Below are 21451 nucleotides of genomic sequence, written 5' to 3' on the forward strand. Positions count from 1 at the left end.
AGAATTCAATGGAAATTGAAGCGTCCTACTGCTTCGCCTAAAAAAAAAAAAAATGTCGGTGTTTGTCTAACACATTCATATCTTACGGCTCATAAAAACATCAATACTGATGTTCAAATAAATATGAACAACCCAGAGTTCATGTAAAAAAAAAACAACAACAAGAACACCGTTTACCTTTCACCTACTTTTAAAATTAGATTCACAGGGATAGTTGTAGACAGCTAAAAATCCGCGCATGAGGTCCTTCAAGCCTTTGGTGTCATTGGTGAATGACCGAAGATGTCTCACAGCAGGTTGTTTGCCAGGCTGCTTTGTAAGTATTATTATTTTTTTGGACAAATGATAGTTTTGAACACTTACAATGTTTGTCAGTTTAGTTTCTGTAGCACCACGTAGGTGGCTCTGCCCTCTGGTTGCTTTGTACATCAGCGGAGCTTCTCGTACGAAGCTCTCCTCGGTTTGGTTGTCATTTAGCTTCCGTGCTACTTAGCCACATCAGCCTGAGAGAAGCAACAACTGTATGCAGGTGAAGCTCAACTTTGACAGCCAGCCAGCTAACGTCCAGCTCGAGTGCAACTTCAACCAGCCCTGCTTTTCAGGCAGGTGTCGACCACTGACCTTGCCAGTCCTCTTGACCAAAACGTAGTTGGCCCCTGTGAAAGCAGTTTTTTTTTTTTTTTTTTTTTACCAAAGTAGACCACGTTTAGTTTTCACTCTGCAGCGATTGTAGGTAGGTAGGTAGGTATATACTTTATTAATCCCCGAGGGGAAATTTTTTTCGCCACAGCAGCATACATACAGATGCAATAATAGAAACAATAGAATAAAATAATAGAATAGAATAATATAATAGAAAAGCAATAAAATAAAATAGCAGTAAATAGCAGTAAAAAATATAAATATAAAATGCACAGTATATACAGTATATATACAGTACATTATATATCTATATATATTATACAACAAACCAATAAACACAGTCAACATATATATATATGTATATATATACATACAGTACAGTATATATCTATATATATAATATACAAGCAACCAAGAAACACAGTCAACAGTGTTATTGTACTGTGATGGATTTTGCCAGAGGTGAGTTATTGTAAAGTCTTATGGCAGTGGGCAGGAATGATCTCCTGTATCTGTCCTTGTGACAGCGGAGCTGGAGGAACCTTTTAGAGAAAGTGCTCCGCTGTCCCTGCAGCAGGTGGTTGAGAGGGTGGAAGACGTTAAATGAGCTGCTCAGTTATTTTTGCAGGCTGCGTTGTTTACATTTTTTTGTGTGTGTAGTTTAGTCTATAAAAGAAGTAATATTTGTTCAGTAAGTGTCTGTCGAGACATTTATCTCGAGTGGATAACTGAACTTTGCACCGTGTGTTTTGATAAGTTGTTTCTGACCGAGGCGCTGAAGCAGAGCAAAGTTCACGCATCCAGAGTATTGTTGTTGTTGTTGTTGTTGCTGCTGCTGCTGTGTTTTGCCTTTTCACTTCAGTCCCGACTGACCGAATGAGAGCCAGAACATTTAAAATGTTTATAACCTTTTGTGTTTTCTTTTTTAACAAACTTCGTCAGCCAACTTCATTCCAACTTATTGAGTGTTTACACTTTTTTTGTTGTTAAAGTTTATGTTCTGTAGACCTCATTTTTATCAACTGTATACTCACTTTTGAGATACTTTTTTTTGTTTTTTTTAATTGTGAATTATTTTTGTTATAATGAAAATAAAATTGTAATTTCTTGATGGATTATCACGGACTGGTGTCTGTCATATATCTTAGTCAGTTTTTTTTGTTGTTGGTTTTTTTTTTAAACCATTTCATATTTTCCAATGGCAGCAAATAACAGCTAATAGTCACCCCTGTTGTCCTCCTGACCCGGTCTGTTTTGAGCGCTTGTAAAGCATAATGGAAAATTCATCACAAAATTGTTTTATCAAACTTCGTCAGCCAACTTCATTACAACTAATTGACAGTGTTTACATTTTTTTTGTGTGTGTGTGTCTGTATTTATGCGTGTTTTTTTGTTTGTTTTGTTGGGTTGTAGTCTTTTAAGGGAAAGTCAAATGAAAGGTCTAGTTAGAACAGATTCTCACATGTGTAGCTTTGAACTCGGGATTGGGGTGAGGTGGTCGCACCACCGGGTCATTTGTGACCCGCGAGGACCACAGAATCTATATTTTCATTTCAACCAACCATAGTTCAATGTAAGTTGTCATCATTGATTTGTGTTTGTTTGTTTTTGTTTTTTGTTGTTTTTGTTTTCTGTCATTTGAGGAAATTAAATGACAAATAAATAAAACATTTTTTTCTAATCAAAAATGGTTTTGAAACTGGGTCACAAAAGACCCGAGTACATGGGGAGGGTTAAATAAAGCCAAGTCTTCTCATACAAGTTTTAGCTTGAAAACAAGACAGACCGTCTCTGGTCGTCAGCAGACGTAATTTAACCTTTAACCTTGTCTAGATAGATGTCAGCTTTTATTTCGGGCCCTTTTGGTTCCAGCAACGACCTTACCTGCATCTGATAGAGGGAAAACTGATTTAAATACATTGATGAGGTTATGTTTTCACGTACTGAATAATTGCAATCTGTCGGGTTGTTGCATTCATCCTCTATTTCAGTTTATGGAGATCACGGTGGCATATCATCTGTTTTGGCGGCAACATCTGAATGAAATCTTCAAGGCCGCAGCAATATATTGCAGATACTTTGCTTTATCAATTATTGGTTAATAAATGTCTCTAAAATGGCAGAAAGTTGGGGGAAGAAGGCCACCACAAGTTCCCAGAGCCCTGGATGACATTTCCAAAGCTAAAGACAGCAAATATATGGCCAGTTTGCTCAACAAATACGGAAACTGTATTGATTAGTGGATTGATTTAAAAGAAGAAAAAAAGCAATGATTTATTTTCTCCTGCTTGATAAATGGATCAATAAACATTTTGTTTCATCGCTGAAGTCATTTTTTGTTTTTATTCAGATAGTGATTAAAAGCATTAGATACAATGGAGCAGTAACTATAAATTCATTTTGAATAGTCTTTTATGAAATTAGAGTACATCAATTTTAGTTAGTGTAATTACACTTACTAAAATTGATGTACTTTATATGTCACAGTTCCATTAGTTGTTGACATCACAACAGCTTCATAGCATAAGCAGCCATATCCATTTAGACATATTCATAGTGCAGCTTCCATACTAAGAGTGTTTGTGGTCACAGCTGCAGTAAAAGTTAGCCGTCAAGTCTAAAGGGCAGCTGAAAGTGTTGCTCAACAACAGTAAAACCTAGTTGCAGAAACAAAGAGGTTGCCAAAACACTGTGGGGTTCAAAATCTAAAGGATGATATCGGCAAAGTAAAGGAATAGAGAAATATAACGGCCTATGAAAAAAAAAAATGGTTTGGTGTTTTGAAGTATTTAAAGAAAATGTTGTTTTTTTTCTTTTTCATTACCATTTTTAACAACAGCTTTATGTATGTACACAACTTCCTTAATGCAAAAAGTGTTTCCCAAAGAAAAGATGAAAACAAATGCTCTGTGTTGATCTTCCCTATTCAGTGCAGCAGAGTGGAGTCAGGCATTGTTATACGGGATCAAGAAAGAACCTCTACATCACCAAGACCACGAAGGTCATCTGCCAAGGTTTCACAGGGAAGCAGGTTTGTACTGAAAACTACTCTTTATTATTGCTTCACACCAGCTTAGGTTACTGTAATCTTGTTGAGAAATCTCAGTTTTTCCTTACTGCCTACACAATTCCTCATTTTCTAATGTGTGTCAAAGGCTTTCTGTGTGACTACTTGTTAAAATCTCCCTATTGGTTTCCATTTCAGTGTATCTGTGGTCAGGCAGTTAAGTTTGATTTTATAGCCCAAAAACAGCAGTTTGTCTCAGGGCACATGCAGACATACATACAACACCCTCTATTCTTAACCTACCACAATTAAGAGGGAAAAAAAAAAAAATTCAGCAACAATTCCTTGTCTTGCATTATTCCTGCAGGACTCCTTCACAACTAAAAACATATTTCTTACTAGCTTTTTTTTTTTGTCCCTTCTCTCAGGGGAGACATGCATGCAATAGAGATAGAAGTAGCATACATAGAATTACAGTAGAGAGAACGATAATGACAGTACCAAGTAGTAAAGGAGGTTATGTTTTTGTCATGTTTGTCAGCAGGATTACAGAAAAAAAACAAAAAAACTCCTTGCCTGATTATTGAGACTTGGTGGAGCCAAGGAAGAACACATTCAAATTTGGAGTGGATCAGAATCATGAGGCGGATCCAAAAATTATTTTTCACCTCCATTAACATTGCAAGATGGAGCATATAGCTAAATGCCATAGATCTTAAAATCCAGTAGACTGTAGTAAAGTTCAGTAGTAATAAAACGACATTCACGGGCACCGGTAATCCTCTGAGATACACGCGTACATGCTCGGCCTTTACGAAGCACTCGAGGACAGCGGTTTCAGGAGAGAACCAGAACAATTGTTACATCGCCACAAGGTAAATGTATTCATACGTGTATCGGTTACACATTTGCATATCATTGAAGAGTGGACCGTTGACCTTGAGGTCTGTGCCCCTCCGAATGCTTCTAGTTTAAAGAGTTTCAGACTGTGTCTTTGGAGTGAAGTCCGTCGTGGAATTTCTTTGAAAATTATTCATGGTCTGTGTCAAAAGCTGTAGCTTCACCTTGGAAAACTAATAATCTCTTTTGCTGTTCACATTGTGTGAATTGTTGCCAGAGTTGTTTCACTGCTTTAAAAAAAAAAAAAAAAAATCTGGTTTGTTCCTTATTTTTATTTCCGGTATTTTTGCAGAGAAAACTTTTATTTTTACTGTGACATCAGTGTTTTTTTCCACATGACTACTCTTGTTCATAGTTTCAGTCAATAGCAATAACTCTGTATGACAGGTTGTTGATCCTTCGAGTTATATTTTGAGCATGAAAAGGCTTAGGTGATTGTCTTTGAACCGTGTCCAGTCAAGGAGAGTAAAAATCTTGGCAAAGTGTGTTCGACAAGCCAGAAATGTGGACTTTACAGATTTATATCCCCCCCCTCTGTCCTTACGCACATTTCATTTTTCATCTTCCATTTTCTCTTCAACATAATAAAAGGTTGTTAAATATAGTTCCAGTGAACACTCCGGGTAATTAGAAAAGGATGAGAAATGAAGCAAGTGCTATTGAGTGCACATCGTCGTGTCTCCCTGGCTTGATAAGCAAGCCATTTTTCTAAATTATTGTCCCAACATTTGCGATAATAATGACCGGGCAAAAACAGCAAAGTTAGCAGGGTGAGGGAGTACATTACAAATGGAGGGGGAAAAAAAAAAAAAAATGCTGATTCATAGCTTCTCATTCCTCTTAATAGGCTGGTTATCATTTTCACATTAAGGTCATTTATTTGCACTTGTAGTTACGGTTCTTGCTGCTTTATCTACATTGTTTCAGCATCTTCAGTAATAATTAACTGGCTACAGACTGATAGGATTTGTTCAGCAGAAAATCAATTTGGACCGACTTGATGCACTCATTTTCTGAGAGAGTACAACTGGGATTCACTCGCGTTTTTACCTCGCCAAATGCATTCTACTCCCTTTGGTGTTATTGCTGCTTGGTCTTGTTTATTTTCATTTGAAATGGGCCTTGGTGGTGATATTTGTATGAACGGAAAGTAATAATCGACTGAGACCACAAACACCAGCGTCCTTCGCTTTACCGACGCATGTTAACCTCCTGACGCACAGTTTTCATCTTTTTCCACTTCAGTTGCTTTAGGGTTAGAAAAATCAACGTTATTCTTCCCTCACTTAATAAATATACATGACGTATTATTTATTCCGTCAGACTTTTAGAGCTCTTCCTTGAAGCTGGATGATGTTTACACTGTGGAATATTTCAAATCGAAAAGTGCATGTGTTGACCTTCTATTTCTAATCAGTAACCAAAATTGAAACTCAACCGTTAGTCCCTGTTTTGTATGACAGCATCCTTACATGCAGCTTTTTGTAGACATTTATTCCTGCGTCTGCTGCATTGGATATCTCCCGAGTTTAAACCGTTCGACTGCACAGCATGAGTTGGTACTAATGTACCCACAGAACAATGAGTATGATCCATAATATACTTTATATAGACCACGCTGACACAATTTGTTGCACAGAACTGCTAAAATATGTTGGAGGTAACTCTGTAAACTGTTTCTGCTCAGCACTTTCACCTAATATAAGCCTACAAATTCTATAGGCTATGGTATTATGCAGTAAAGAGAAGTCTGTATTCAATGGAGAGAATACCATGAAACTACCCACCCAAATTACCCCAAAATTAATTAATGCTCCAACTGCAGCAACGCAGCCACGAAACCTTCTTGACATGAAAGCGACCATGTGTGAAAGATTTGTGCAAATTCTCTTTCTCGGAGGATATTTTACTGTCAGCACTGCAAAATATCAAAAGCTGCTTTTGATTTGTTTTTCAAATGTTCGGCAAGGAGATTAAACTATGCTTACATCATTATTTATTTGTCAAGAACATTCGGAGTGCTTCTCATTGAATATATTTACCGGCAGCTTCATCCCCTGCTGGAATCCAGCCTCACTTCTGTATCCGTCCCTTTGCTCGGCAGCGCAGGTGATTAATCCTGGATGGCAGCATATTTCCTCCTTCCTCTCTGTCTGCACTGATATCTCAATGTTGACGTTTTAGAAGTGGCTGCAGCCCACCTCATTACACACACTGACTTCTTTTTCCCCTCTTCCCTGGTAGGGAACGTTTCACAGTCAGCAGTCTATTGACTATGGCTCCCAGTTAGTTGGAGGTGTTTCCCCTGGCAAGGGTGGCAAGACGCACCTCGGCCTGCCAGTCTTCAACTCAGTGAAGGAGGTGAGAGTGACGTCTTATCTATCTTTGGTCGTCCCTTGTAAATATATTTAAAATCAAGAATTAAAATGTAGTTTGGGTTAAATTTGCAGAGTGCATCCTGCGAAACACTGGAGCCGGAGGAAATGTTTTTTTTTTTAATTATTTTTTTTAAATGAAACATTAGGTGGCACTATTTCATAACTTTTAGAATTTCCATTTTTGATGCACCACCAATACCCTTTTATTCCTCGCCTCAGGCAAGGGATGGCACAGGGGCAAGTGCCACCGTGATTTATGTACCCCCTCCGTTCGCGGCAGCAGCCATTATTGAGGCCATTGACGCAGCGATGCCTCTGGTGGTGTGCATCACTGAGGGCATCCCCCAGCAGGACATGGTGAGAGTCAAACATAAGCTCCTGCGCCAGAACACCACCCGCCTCATCGGCCCAAACTGCCCAGGAGTCATCAACGTAAGCGCACACACACACACACACACACACACACACACACACACACACACACACACACACACACACACACACACCCAGTGACGCACATTCTGTTTTTTGTGGTTTTTTTTCCCTTTCTTGTGTTTGTGTGTTATGGCTGAGCGGGCTAAAAGTACAAATTCCTTCACATGGGTTCACGGGTAATTGAGATTTAATGCATTCATATTCTGTATAGAACAAAAACCTTAAAGGAGGATGATTTGCGTCCTTGTTTTATGTTTTGTTTGTGTGTTGTTGTTGCATTACTAATGTTCACTGTTGTGGTCTTTTTATATGGGGATTTGTACAGTGGATCGTTTTAGAAATCAAAAAGAAGACATAATCAATCAGTTTACAGCGATGAATGTCTTGTATGAAAACAAAATAAAGTGTCCTAGCGAGTTTTAAGTTGGAACAAATGATGTAACATTTGCAGTGATGAGATTGAGCTGAAGTAGTGAAATTAATAACAAAAACATTCTGTGTATTTTTTGGGCTTTTAATGCAATTTTAATTTTTTCTTAATATGCTCCTCTTAATGTATTTCTGCAAAACATTTTGAACTCCCTTGTTTTTCTTGTTTTTATTATCTTTGAGTGTAATTTCAATTTAAATGCATTTCTCTGCCTCCGTGAAACACTTTAAATTGCCTTGTGTCTGAGTGCTGCCTTATGAATAGCTTTGCATGCATGTCATAGGAATGTGCCCAGTTTTAATTGAAAACTAGAATGTATCTTTTTTTTGCAGCCTGGGGAATGCAAGATCGGCATCATGCCAGGTCACATTCACAAGAAAGGAAGAATTGGTGAGTTTTACTAATGAGGCTTTTAAATTTGTGAAATCTGAAAATGTTTTGTTGGGATCTTTACATGTCAAGTTTATAGATAAAAATGTATAGTTTACTTTTGAATATTAAAGGTGATTTTAGTTAACAATGTTGGCTGAAAGAGAGCTTATATACTTGTGCCTAAACAGAAATTATCTGCTGACTCCAGAAACAACTTTTATATTACTGTGTGGAACCCAGAAAAAAAAAAAAACCTTCACACTAATATCGTTATTCCCAGATTAAACTTTTTTGCAGCATTGTACTTGAATCCTAAAATGAAGTCTCTGCTGCTGACAGCTTGATAAGCAGCATGTGCTGCTGCTAGTCCATGAACCTTTACAGGAAGTCTGTTTTATAGTAAATCGGCTGCCATCATCACCAAGGCATAGACAGAGCAGCTGTTACAGAACTCTGTTGTGATCGTGATCCGTGTTGTTTTTTTTGCTGTCTCGATGAAACGATTCAGTTGAAATCAGATAGAAAATGACAGCTGGAGTTTTTTTTCTAATAGTTTAATCCCCTTTCACCGAAACGTTTAGTCCTATTTTTATTTTGTGTTTAAAAAAAAAAAAAAAAAAAGTTTTTAAAATCTCTCTTTCAGGCATCGTTTCCAGATCGGGTACCCTGACATATGAAGCTGTGCACCAAACCACACAAGTAGGCCTGGGCCAGTCACTCTGTGTTGGTAAGTTACCCGGGACTACCTTAGCAAAATACCTTAGCCCTGGTTGTATCCAGACAGCCTTAAACGAGCTACCAGCTTGGATGTAAAGAACCTAATAAAGTGTTTGGCTTCATTGGCTGCTGGAAGTAGACACTAAGAAACATTTGTATTAGTATGTGCTGCATTTCATTTGAAGACGGGATGGTCACTTATTACCACGCACTCAAAATCACATACTTGCATTTAGTTTGAGTCCCAGTGGATGTTGACAAAGCCGAAGACTTGAAAAGACATGAGACTTTCATCTTTAGTAATACCTCTGAAAGATAATAATTGAACATCTCACTGGACTTGATGTAAAAAGGCAGGTGATCTACCAAGTTCCCCATGCTTTCAAATTCATCAGATGCTAATAGATTTCAGCAAATTGTAGAGACATTTTGTATTAAAAGGCGCTCAACTTTCTTAATAGTGCTCATAGCTGAGCACTATAGTTGCTGCTATCTTTGAATAGCCCAATTGAAATTGCATAAACGCACCGAGTGGCTCAGATGGAAGTAAAAGCTTTAGCTGCCTATTTTCAAGTCTTTGTCCTGAAAATCTTAGAGATATTGTGTTTCTTCTTGGATCTCTTAGTAGTTATTATTATTTTTATTTTTTTTCAAGCCCGAATCAGAAGAATAACACTAGTGATTGTGTGTTATCTTAAACGTGAAGAATTTAAAACGTGCGTATTCTATGAATATGCTTTATATCAGATATCCTGCTGTAATATTTTTTTTTAATTTTTTTATTAATGTTATTGTTTGATGTAATTCAACATGACTCCCCGGCTGCAGCGGATGTTGTCCATGTGACTTTAAACAAGACTCTACTTTTACAGATTCTAAAGGACAGAGTTTATTTTTGAAATGTGTTAAAAACCTGGTAGTGTTAGATATAAAATTACAGGTATTAAAACAATTTCTGCTTTCATAAAGTACAGATGTGGAATTTTCCATTATCTACCCATCTGTTTATCACTGTGCTCTTTCTCACATCCTTGTTTTTGTAGTTTATACATTTCTACTGTGGTTTAACAACACAAGCCGTTTCATAGCACAACCTGAAGCCATCACATTTTATGGAAGCATTTCCTTGTTAATTAACTTTAATTCCTTGGCATATTCATATTGTCATCCTTTCTGCTTTCTGGAGGCAGCTCTGAATATACTGGGAATTCCAGCAGTATTAGTTCAGGTTTGATCAGAACATGTGGACATTTAGTTAAGACACCATTATACCCAGCTCTATTACGTCTTGGCAATACATCAGAAATAGGATTAACTGTTTAAAAAAAAAAATCATTCTTTTGGCCAACTCATCTGACACCAGAGAATCCATATTAAAGAGCTGGTTGGACATCCGAATCAAATGAAAAACAAATTGGCTTCATTATTATTTAGACATTTTTAATTATGGAGTATCCTCTAGCCAGACTTCATAAAGTCAGTGCTGCAACAGTATTAAATATTGTAGAGTTCATTAAAGGGGTTTATTGGTGGGTCTGCTAGCGACTTCTTATGTTTGAGTATGACCTAGAGGCTACAGCAAATTACAGTTAATACAATATTTAGTATCTCTGTCATCTCTGTTGCTGGTAATGTGGTTGTCTTTGATTATTATTCATGTCGGGGTTTTTTTTTCTTGGTGATGCCAGGTTTTTTAATGGTACCAACATAAATTTAGGTGACATTTTGTCTCGGACGATTTGTCTTGTGGAGGTTCGCCCACGCTTTTATAGACCCTGGTGGAAATTATTCTTGAAAATTATTGTTGCACACTTGTGGTTTGCTAAAGCTTTGTAAGTCATGTTCCTTGGACATGAAAAGAAAATTATTAAACTGCCGTGCACAGATAATGGTGGTTTAGGACAATTGAAGTAAAATTGAAAAATGATGTGAAATGGCGCTCCTGTCAACCTCAGTCCCGTTTATTTCTGACAAAATGTTGCAGAAATGACTTGGCAGCTCTGTGAACTTTTACAGTGTCTGTCACTGCTCTCAGAGTAATGTCTACACACTGCAGGCAGCTGTTACACAAGGAAAAAGCTCTTATAAACTCAGTGTGACCTACCTGCCCAGCACCAAGCAGCAGATGGACAAAGTTGATGAATAGCTGTTGAATGCAGCGCAGAGTTTAGCAGCTTAAGAGCCAGATGTTTTGGTCAGGACTCGGGTGACGCTTAGGAATTTAAATGAAGACGAAATGCCAGACTTTGATGATGAACATGATTTCAACTTGATGAGACTTCCCCATGTATGTTTAATATGTAAATAGACAAGTGTTTGCTAACGGGCACGTCATAGGTTTTGTAAATCTATAAGAAAACGTTGCAAAAAGTAAAAGAAGTCTGAATACTTTTTGACGCCACTGGATGCATGTGATGATGTGGTTGTCGGGACACGACTCGATGAAAGTGACACTGAATCCGTGTGTAGAAGGCAACAGAAGCATTCAAATCACAGTGGAACTTTAATATTGAAAGAATTCGGGCAGGGAAACTCCGGCGGATCTCGGTGTTGATTATCATCTTCGTATTTGACTTGCAGGCTGACCAGCCACGTGGTCCTCAAATTTTCACAGGATTTATCCTTTGAGAGTTTTGAGTGTGCAACAAGTGCGTGCTTTGTCTCCTGCTAGGTATCGGCGGGGATCCTTTTAACGGTACAGACTTCATAGACTGTCTGGAGGTGTTCCTGCAGGATCCCAAGACGGAGGGCATCATCCTCATCGGTGAGATCGGAGGAAATGCGGAGGAGAATGCAGCAGATTACCTGAAACAGCACAATACCGTAAGGAAATAACACACTGGACACGTATCCTTTCACTTCACTGTCCTTATAATCTCCTCTCCTCATCAGATATATATGAAAATAATGTATCCTTCTCTGAATTCGCTCTCGGTAATGCCCTCTCAGATCTGTCGGCTCCAGTGAACACTTAAAACCGTCATATGTCGCGAACAAAGTGGAGTTACTGCACGAGAGTGTCCTTCCTTTTGATCGCAGCCGCTGGCTTTCTCGCTTGGGTTTTCTGTGTCCATGTGATTTGTGTGACCGAGATCAAGAGTGACAGATGGGATGAAGATATGATTCACGGGGCATGTTCCAGAAGCCGGCAGTGTTGACGAACAGTGAGCCTTTTGTGATGCCCACGTGACAAAGAGCAGCAGGGTGATGATTGGCTAATGTAGCGAAGTGGTTCGAACTTGTCAGTGACATTTTGAACTTCAGCTGGACTGAACTTGGTGTGCTGCTTCTTGCAGATTACTTTTAGCCTGTTCATTTTTCAGTGTGTGTGTGTGTGTGTGTGTGTGTGTGTGTGTGTGTGTGCGTGCGTGCGTGCGTGCGTGCGTGCGTGCGTGCGTGCGTGCGCGCGCGCTTATGGCGCTCTCGAGCTGAGAAATGGATTTGATTTGCCCTCGGCTTCACTAATGCATGCAAATCTCCCGCAGGCGTCTCAGGAGAATAACTTCTCTCACTCAACAAATAGAGTACAAACACCCACCCCACCCCACCCAATCGCCCAGAGTGTTGACAGCGGGGACAGTTCAAATGAAACACACGCATGAAAAAGCCAAGCAGAGCGTGGGAGTAAGCTGCAGATCTCCCGTTGAAAGTCAAGCGTCTAGAACATCATACACGTAAAACGGTGCTGCTACACCTTATTTTTTTAATAGTTAAGAACAGTGCAAAGATGTCTAGAGATGATGTTCATACTTTAAATGAAACTTAACTTGACTTTAAGTCACTGAAATGCTAACGCACAGCTGATCTCCTGAGTATCATGTTCATGTGAAGTGCAGTGGGTGGGAATGAGCAGCAGGTCAGATCAGCAAAATCTCAAAATATATAATTTAATGATACATGGCCAACGATGAAACAATCTGAATTGAAGGTTTAGATGTTGTTTTTATTCCATTTTTAGCACTTTAAAATGTAAGTAATCTGCTTCAGTAGGAGTGTGTAGGTGTGATTTGATTAGATTTGATTGACAGGGGCAACCCAGCACTCGGTTGGTTTCACACCTCTGAATCCCACATCGATTTGGAACGGCGTTGTGCCTTTTAAAGACTATTTTTCATTTGTTCCAGGAACAACTGAACAATCATGAAGAATAGCTCCAGAAAAAATGTCCTGAAAAATAGAGACATGCATGACATCATCGCAGCAACAAAACATCAGCATATTTCTTTCATCTTTGGTTACTGAACTTAGCAGCCACAGCTTCTACATGTACTGAAAAAGACATAAAGGCGACGGTTTCGCCACTCTTACCATCAAGAAATTGGATTCAGATTTGATTTTACTTCTGATACTAACTGGTTGTTTCGTCTGCCTATTTACATCAATAAATAACAAGAACACGTCTCTGCATAATGCAGTACGGTTCAACAGCAGCGCAAACTGTACCCAAACCACCACGCGGTGGATTCAACATCTCTTTTAAGACCGTGCTGACGGCACATTATAATCTCCATTATTGCAGGACTGGTTATATTGTAGCAAAGTGTTACTCATACACCAGCGCAGAGTGTGTTTAGCATCCCTACTGAGCCCCGGCCACTTCAAATCAAGGAGAAGTACACAGCCATTACAGCCAAGACTAAAATACCAAGCACAGTTCTCTAAGGGCCACATTACTGTAAAGAAATATGACTATTTCAAAAATGCTGCATTTCACATGGGCTTGACAAATTCACACATGTACTGAACGCTCAAAAGAAGTTAAAGGGTCGAGTGTCATGATTGATTCGTGTCATGCAACATTACATATATTGAACTCCTGTTTGAGAAAGACGCGTGATACCGGAAGGTCAGGACGTATTGATTTCGGTGTCCATCGGCGTCACGGTTGAGTTCCTGCACACCGTTTATCTACAGACGCCTTAATTCTGTCAAATTCAGGACAACAACCTGATACTTCCCTCCAGGTTCTGCTGTCACATTTTATATTGCAGGGCATATTTCAACATTCAGTCTTCATCAGTGGCAATGCTTGCTGTTGCTAAACGTGATATGGTCTTAAAAAGTCACCTGTATCAAAGCGCTGCCTATCATTACCAGAGTCTCAAAGGCTTTGCGAAGTCAGAAATAGGTTGTGCACAGTGTAACCATATTACAATTTGGTTCATGCATATTAAGTGGAATGGAGTATTTGGCACCTAAGCTACCTTAGAGGTTTACTGAATTTCCTTTGCTTTGACTTTTAGCCCAGCCTGTCTCCACTGTTCTCAATTAAAGCCCTTGTAATTCTGTGGAAACAACACGGAGAATGAAGGCAGGTTGTTGTCCGGAGGGAGTCTGAGGTTAGAAAAGTGTCGGTGTGCGCTATGTGCACACGCAATGTCAGTTACTCGTGCCTCCTCTACTCATGTTGGCACACAGATGAGGGAACTACTCTATTGGTCTCGTAATGAAGGTAATAAATCTGCAGCGCCAACAGTGGAAGACAAAAGACGGCTAAAGCGAATAGTGGTATGACTCTCCTCCCTGTATGAATTGATACCTGGAGCCCAGGGAGGCAGGGATTAATAGAGTAATTAAACCCCTTTCGTTTGAGGTAGATTTAAGACTTGATGCACGTGAGGGTTGGTTTGTTTATCCGGAACGTGATTTGACTTCTGAATATATAAGTGGGATGTTTGCTAATTTGTTTTGTGTACCGTTAACACCGTACAGAACAGATGCTTGCAACATATTGAAAGCACCTTAAAGGAAATTACTTTAAAGTAATATTGCCTCTCTCTCTCTTCATTTTCCTGTTAACTGTGCAAGCGTTAATGTCTCATTAGTGGTGCATTTTGAGGCAAAGTCTTCGGCATTTCCCTGGCTGATATACGTCCTCCTCGTCTTAATTATCAAAAGTCCTCTCCGGTTTATATTAGTGGCTGCCACCTTGTTCCTGCCAGTGTCAGATTTGAGTTTGGAGCTGTAATCGTAGCAGAAGTGGGTGTCTTTGAAGGACCTAGCTGTATTGCCTTGGATGTTAAACATGCCACATTCACTCTGAAAGCAGTCGACCAGTGAACGAGCAGGACAGCTGTGTGTGTGTGTGTGTGTGTGTGTGTGTGTGTGTGTGTGTGTGTGTGTGTGTGTGTGTGTGTGTGTGTCTGGTGTGTGCGTGTTTACGCACGCAAAGCCATCCTCCGCAATTACGGTGTTACCAAGTATGAAATATTGGCTGCTGTACGTGCACACGCACGTAGAGCACGCGCACGCGTTATTGCTGAAGATGAAATATTAGCTCTCTTCACCTTGGAAATGATCTTAACTGTTGAATGTAACATCCATCACTGAGCAAGCAGCATAGACAGGCGCTGAGCTAATCAGCGCCTGCATGACTAATTACCATTTCAGAAATGAGATGATATGAAATAGCAGGAGCCTGAGCCCCTATCTGGTCATACACCAGCCCATGCAATTAAATGGCTTGATTGACCCTTTGTTTTAATAATGCAGGCAGAGATGGAGATGGAGATGGCTGGTTAGACAAGCCTGTTATCAAGGGACTCTGTAATGGGAGGACACGGGGTGTTTCATTTCTAATGAATGAATAAAATGCAGGTGCAGAAAACTGGCTTTCTCTTTTTTTCCTGTGCCCCACCCAGTTGTTTTGATGCCTTCCGTGCCACGTTGTCGTTTTGCTGACTGCACCCTCTTTCCCTCTTTCTCGCTTTCTGTCCATCTTCGCCTCATTTTATGCTCGAGTTTTTCTTTCTCTCCCTTTTCCATTTCCCAGGGAGCTAATGCAAAGCCCGTGGTGTCCTTTATCGCGGGACTAACTGCTCCTCCCGGCCGCAGGATGGGCCACGCCGGCGCCATCATCGCTGGCGGAAAGGGTGGAGCCAAGGAGAAGATTGCAGCCCTGCAGTCAGCTGGAGTTGTAGTCAGCATGTCCCCTGCTCAGCTGGGCAGCACCATGTTCAAGGTGAGTCGTTTGTCTCGAGCATATATTCAGAGGCTCAAAGATAAGTAATCCCGAACGGAGCTTTTAGGAAACCACATACATTTATTGAAGTGCTGCACTCGTCTATAGGAACCTCAAAACTGAACTTAGTAGGAGTAACACTTCGCACTATTTAATATAGTCTGTGTGTAATATCAGAGGAATATTGTTCCTTTTACACCACTGCCATTCATTACTTTGCAGACTAACAGTTTGCATAAACATAAGACCAGCGAATTAATTATGATGCAGTGCTACAGGTGAAAATACTAAGCAGCGCATAAAGTAGTTCCAATAAGTTCTGCCTCAGCCACCTACAGCAATTTTGCTTGCATGGTAGTGAGTCAGTGGTAATAATCCAATGATTTAAATTTATAAATTATATTATTATAATTAATAAATTATATAACGCCTGCAAATAAGTAATTCTGCATAATATTAACTTTTACTTGATTCTCGTCCATTTATAATAATAAGAGCATGTCTGAATTGCGGTATATCTGCGTTTGTGTAAAATATGTGAGTCCTACTTCTGCCACTGATCATATACTTATAGTATTTTTATGGTGTGTAAGAACCAAGAGAGTACCACATATCCACATTTCATACTGACAGCATCATTAAATTCAATATTTAATAATCCGGTTTCAGTAAAACTGTCCGCGCTCTTCTGCAGCTTCTGTTAGAGATTCATCTTGTTTTAAATGTGATGCTAGTATTAAAATTTTGCTCTTTAAATTAGCCCCCAGGGTCACTTGCGTCAAAGTCAGACCTAGTTACATTCATGTAACGCTTTCTCTTTGCGTAAGATAATACAATGAATTTTTGCACAACCATCACCCACCGCATGTCTGAACAATAAAAAGCCTTAACTATAACAGATGGAAGCCAGAAAAATGACTTTATTCCCTGTTTGTAAGGATTTTTCTTTCTACCAGAGACCCACTATAGTCACATGTCATGTTTGTGTTTTGCGTCCTCACAATTACATACGATCGATTTAAAAATGCTCAGTCACATAGTAACATGTTCAAATATTGTCTTGCAACATATAATTCCAAATACATGTGGCTCAAATTGTTGTGTTTGCTGCATCCGTCTTGTCTGATCTCTTTTTCTTGAACCTGGCTTCAGTCTCTTCTCTTCAGTTTCTGTTTGTATTGTTGCTGTCAAATTAAAATGTAGGATGATTTTGGCTTAAGAATTGAAAATTAGCAATAAAAAAAAAAATAAAAAAAAAAAATACTGCAAAGCTGTCAGTGCTAAATAACAAATAGCCAAATAAAGATTCCTGTGCCCAATTTTTTTCCCTGTTGGATCAACTGAAATTGATACAATAAGGAACAATGAGTAATTATGCTTTTCTTTAGGCTCCAGTTAAAAATATCTTGTGATGCCGGTCGCTTGCAGCACCATCGCTACAAATGTGCAAAGGCTTACTGGGAACAGGAACGATGATTTTACTTTTATTTTTAGTGGGAGGAGGGTTCAGATTGAACTTTTAATATGAGAAAAATATGAGGCAGAAGAGAAGGGCAGAAATTAATATACGCGTGTTGACAGTGGCTGAGTTTGCGACACTGCCTCTTTATTTTAGTTTATCTCCAGGGAAACACTGTTAACAAGACGTATAAAAAGTGAAAGCATGTATTACACCCATTCATTATCCTATACTTTCATTACCAGTGCTGGCACTACTGCACGCAGATATAGATTTATATGACTCTTTTTTTTTCTTTTTTTTCCTCTCTCTCCCAAAGTTTAATTCATAATCATTGTGTGTAATGATGAAAAACGTGCGCTGTGGTTGCTCATTTTGCCGCGCGCTGCGTTTCATACATCTCTGTTACTCTCGTTGACCGCCGTAATCGAAGTAATAACACGAAAGAGAAGCGTGTAGACGTAAATGCGTGTCGACGTAAATGCGTGTGGACGAGCGCGTTTCTCAGGACCGCCGGTGACCTCCGTCTCTGCCGCTCGGGTGGCGGACGGTCTTTCACGCAGCCCGCTGACCTGCACGGGCTTCGACACAAGTGGTTAAACACGTGTCTGCAGAAGCATATTTAATCAGATCGGAATATTATATGAATTATACATGACGCTTCTCTCGACTTTCAGCGGAAGGTTTATGCGTTGTCGAGCTTTCAGTAAAATGTCTAATTTCAGGCCGGGATAATGCTCTCGCTTCCAAGTGGTACATTATCGAGTTGAACAAACACCGCTGAAGATGTTGTCTGTCCTCAAATTTACATAAGCGCACTCTCGCACGCTATTTGTCATAAAAATATTCACAGGTACACACTGGCCACTCGGCTGTGGTGTAAGCAGGACACGGCGTGCCAGTGTTGCCTCCACCGTCTGTGTTGGAAGGGTGACATTTTCATTTCTATCAGTTCTGACAGTTTGGTACAATTCATAATATTTTTGCAGCAGGTCTTGGTTTATTTATTTGTTACCCAAACCAAGTGGTGTCTAATTCACATAAGAGGCAGGAAAATTAAATCGTGAACAGAAAACTAAATCGTTGAATTTCTGTAAACTGTCAGCACTGAGTTGATCAGAGATACGAGTCAGCCGTGGACTTCTGCCACAGGGAGATGCACGGCAAGTGCTTTTTTTTTTTAATCAACAAGGAAAGTTCAAATAGCGGATAGAAGGAGGAAGATCAGACAACAAGCAGTTTATGTCGTATATTAACAAGGAATATCTTCATAAGGTTTTTTTTTTTAATCATCAGTGTTGTAGTTGTCCCCAGTGTTTGTGGTTTGGCTCCTTTTTGATTAGCTGTTGCAGCATGTGGGTTAAGAGTAGATATCTTGTTTCATAATACAAACATTATGCCTGATGAAACTTCAGAATGGAAAATGTATTTCTAATAAGCTCGGTGCTGATGTTTCAACAGTGCTTAATTTTCAACTAATTCTACGTTTTTCTTTGCCCATGTTGACTTTACTGAACATGACTAGTTTTAATTACCGTCTAATTCTTAGAGGCTCATTATCAGTTAAAAGCGCTGAAATCTTTTCATATAAAAGTATTGATTTATATTGCAACATGAAATATTCATGACTGATTAAGCAACAGTCAAAGTTCAAGTAAAAAAAATAACTCATTTATGAAGAGACTCGCACTCAAAACCTAATTTGCTTCATCAGGAGTGTGTGGGCGTGTGTGGTTTTGCAATAATAACTGACAGAGGTATGTGGCGTAATCTTCTTCCAAGACAAGCCAGGGAGAAAATCAAGGGCAAAAACACAATTGTAGGGAAAACAGTTCTAACTTTAGCTGACGAATGTGTTTTCATGTGGGGCCCCATATCTCACTGAGGCACAATATTAAATATGCAGCACTTGCGATGATGATATCCAAAAAGAATTTTCAGTGCCACTGGTGCAAGGGCGAGATATCTGGGAACTTCTAATTATCGAAGAAGGACCCAATTCATATGCAAGGTAGAAGAATTATGACCTTTTACTTGTTTACAAAATATCTCCAACTCTTAATCGCAGACGGCGTTATCCTGTTCTGCTCAATACCAATAGTGAGGCTTGCATGCATAGAGATGCACAGAGAGTAGTGCTGCTTGTGTAATAAATCCAAAAGCTGAAGGGGGTGAACAGACCATATTTACGATGGCTGCTCTCCTCATACATCTGGGCCCAGGTGTGTCAAAGCTGTTGTCATCGCCGGCTTGTAAATGTCTCGCTTTTCATTCACGTAACGTCGTGGTTTTTTTTTTTTTTTTGTGTGTTTTTTTTCCTCTGCTCTCCTCAGTTTCAGTCCAGCGGTATTTTCACCTGTCGATTTTGAGTGGCAACCTGTACTTTTCCTGATTTTCCTCCCCGTCCTGACTTGTCAAGTGTCTGACAAAAACAAAATAAAAAATGCCCTTCCCTCCCAAACCGCCGTACTCTCTTGCCTTCGTGCTATGATTCCTGTCTAGTGCCCTTGAGTTAACGTCTGCTGCCGAGGACCAACAAAGCATCTGTCTGCCTGCCACAAACACGGTCCTGCTCTTCATCTTTTTTCTTTTTTTTTTTTCCTTGTCACTCTTTCCGTCCCATGTCTTCTCATTTCCTTCACAGCTTTCTCTCTAATTCCTGAACTTATGTTTCACTCCCTTTTAACCCAACCTCAAGTGTGAAGCAAAAATCTAGTGTACAAGGCCACAACTCTCCTGTTTAATCCTCACACGCACACACAAACGCACACGCACACACAAAATAGTGTGTCCTCAATTTTGACGACCCTCCTGAAAAATCAGTGTGTGATAGTTCGTTGGGGTGCCTCCCCAGCATTTCACATTTTTGAAACATAAATGTTTTTGCTCCTCAAGGTGGCAGTAGAGCCACAGAGGAATGGGCCAACGTGTGCATGAATACTTGCGTGTTCTGTAGACCTGATAAATGACATTTGCATTAAGTTCCTTTCCCCCTGTGGAATGGGAAATTCTCTGGGAACGACGTATTCTATCATGCTACGATTTGTGTGATATTTTTCCAAATTGAATATGTAAATAGCAACATCCTTTTTAATGGCTAACATAATGCTTTCTCATTTATAGTCACATGGTTGGACTGTGCCGATAAACACAGCGACTGTAACCTCACATAAATCAGACTTTTGCAGATGTGTAGCCCCCATCAATCCCAGCGAGCGAGCCGTTTTTAATGTTGACAACTAGAGCTTACCGACACGTACGTGCGACATGATTTGCACCCTTCAAGGAGAACGACACTCCAAATCTCCAGCCGCCTCTGTTTCCCCTCCCTCAACTGCAGCTCTTGTACACAGGATCAAAACATAGCTGTGTGAATTCTGCTTGAATAAAACATTCACGTCGGCCTGTCTCGCTTCATATCATGTTGTTTCTTCTCTTCTTCCTCTCGCTTGTCCATCTCCGCAGGAGTTTGAGAAGAGGAAGATGTTGTAAATTGTGAAGAAGGCAACTGACCCTTTACCCCCTGCCTCGAAATTGAGATGAGCAGCCTGATTCTGGAGGTGGATATGCCCCGCAGTGTCCGTAAACCCTGATTATTTCAACGACGATGCGCACATCCAGTGTTTATATTTCAATGTCTGCGATGAACTTGTACCTTGCACATAACTAAAGAATAAAACATAGCGTCTTAATGGTACCCTGAAGAACTCCGACACAATGTAAAGGCTTCATAGAGGATTTCTTCCTCCACACAATGTCAACAGTTAAAGAAAGGAGGGATGCCGTGGTGACCTGTTTCATTCTGTAATACTCCTGCTGTAAGATGTTTTTCCATCACCTATTTCACTGGCTGTCCACCTGAATAAGAAATAGTTCTCATCATTTCCCAGCTGTGTTGTGTTTGTACTTTCACATGACATTTGTGAGAAACAGATGTGGCTCATTATAGAATGAGCTTGTTTGTCTCCCAAGTTTTTAGCATATTTAAAACATGAGGAGCAAAAAACTTCACAGACGCAGATACAAAAGGTTATAAACTTTGCGAGTAACATATTGAATGTAAAAAAAAAAAAAAAAAATCAATCACCGGGTGAGTAGTTAAGATGATGACTATCTTCAATTAGCTGGTGTTGGAAAAGCGTAGCATTTT

General features: G+C 39.7%; 1 protein-coding gene across 1 annotated transcript; it reads left to right on the top strand.

Moving 5' to 3' along the window:
• Positions 1 to 237: 237 nt before the first annotated feature.
• suclg1 (succinate-CoA ligase GDP/ADP-forming subunit alph) lies at positions 238 to 21186 on the top strand. The gene is made up of 9 exons (XM_069167140.1): positions 238 to 316; positions 3573 to 3673; positions 6794 to 6910; positions 7147 to 7359; positions 8125 to 8182; positions 8808 to 8891; positions 11553 to 11704; positions 15654 to 15842; positions 20767 to 21186. The coding sequence occupies exons 1-9, from the start codon at positions 283 to 285 to the stop codon at positions 20791 to 20793; spliced, it is 975 nt and encodes a 324-aa protein (XP_069023241.1). The 5' UTR covers positions 238 to 282; the 3' UTR covers positions 20794 to 21186.
• Positions 21187 to 21451: the final 265 nt, after the last annotated feature.

This window comes from Embiotoca jacksoni, unplaced genomic scaffold (assembly GCF_022577435.1).
Source record: "Embiotoca jacksoni isolate LCO1_2020_lvr unplaced genomic scaffold, fEmbJac1.0.p SCAF_4, whole genome shotgun sequence".
In the NCBI taxonomy this organism is placed as follows: domain Eukaryota; kingdom Metazoa; phylum Chordata; class Actinopteri; family Embiotocidae; genus Embiotoca; species Embiotoca jacksoni.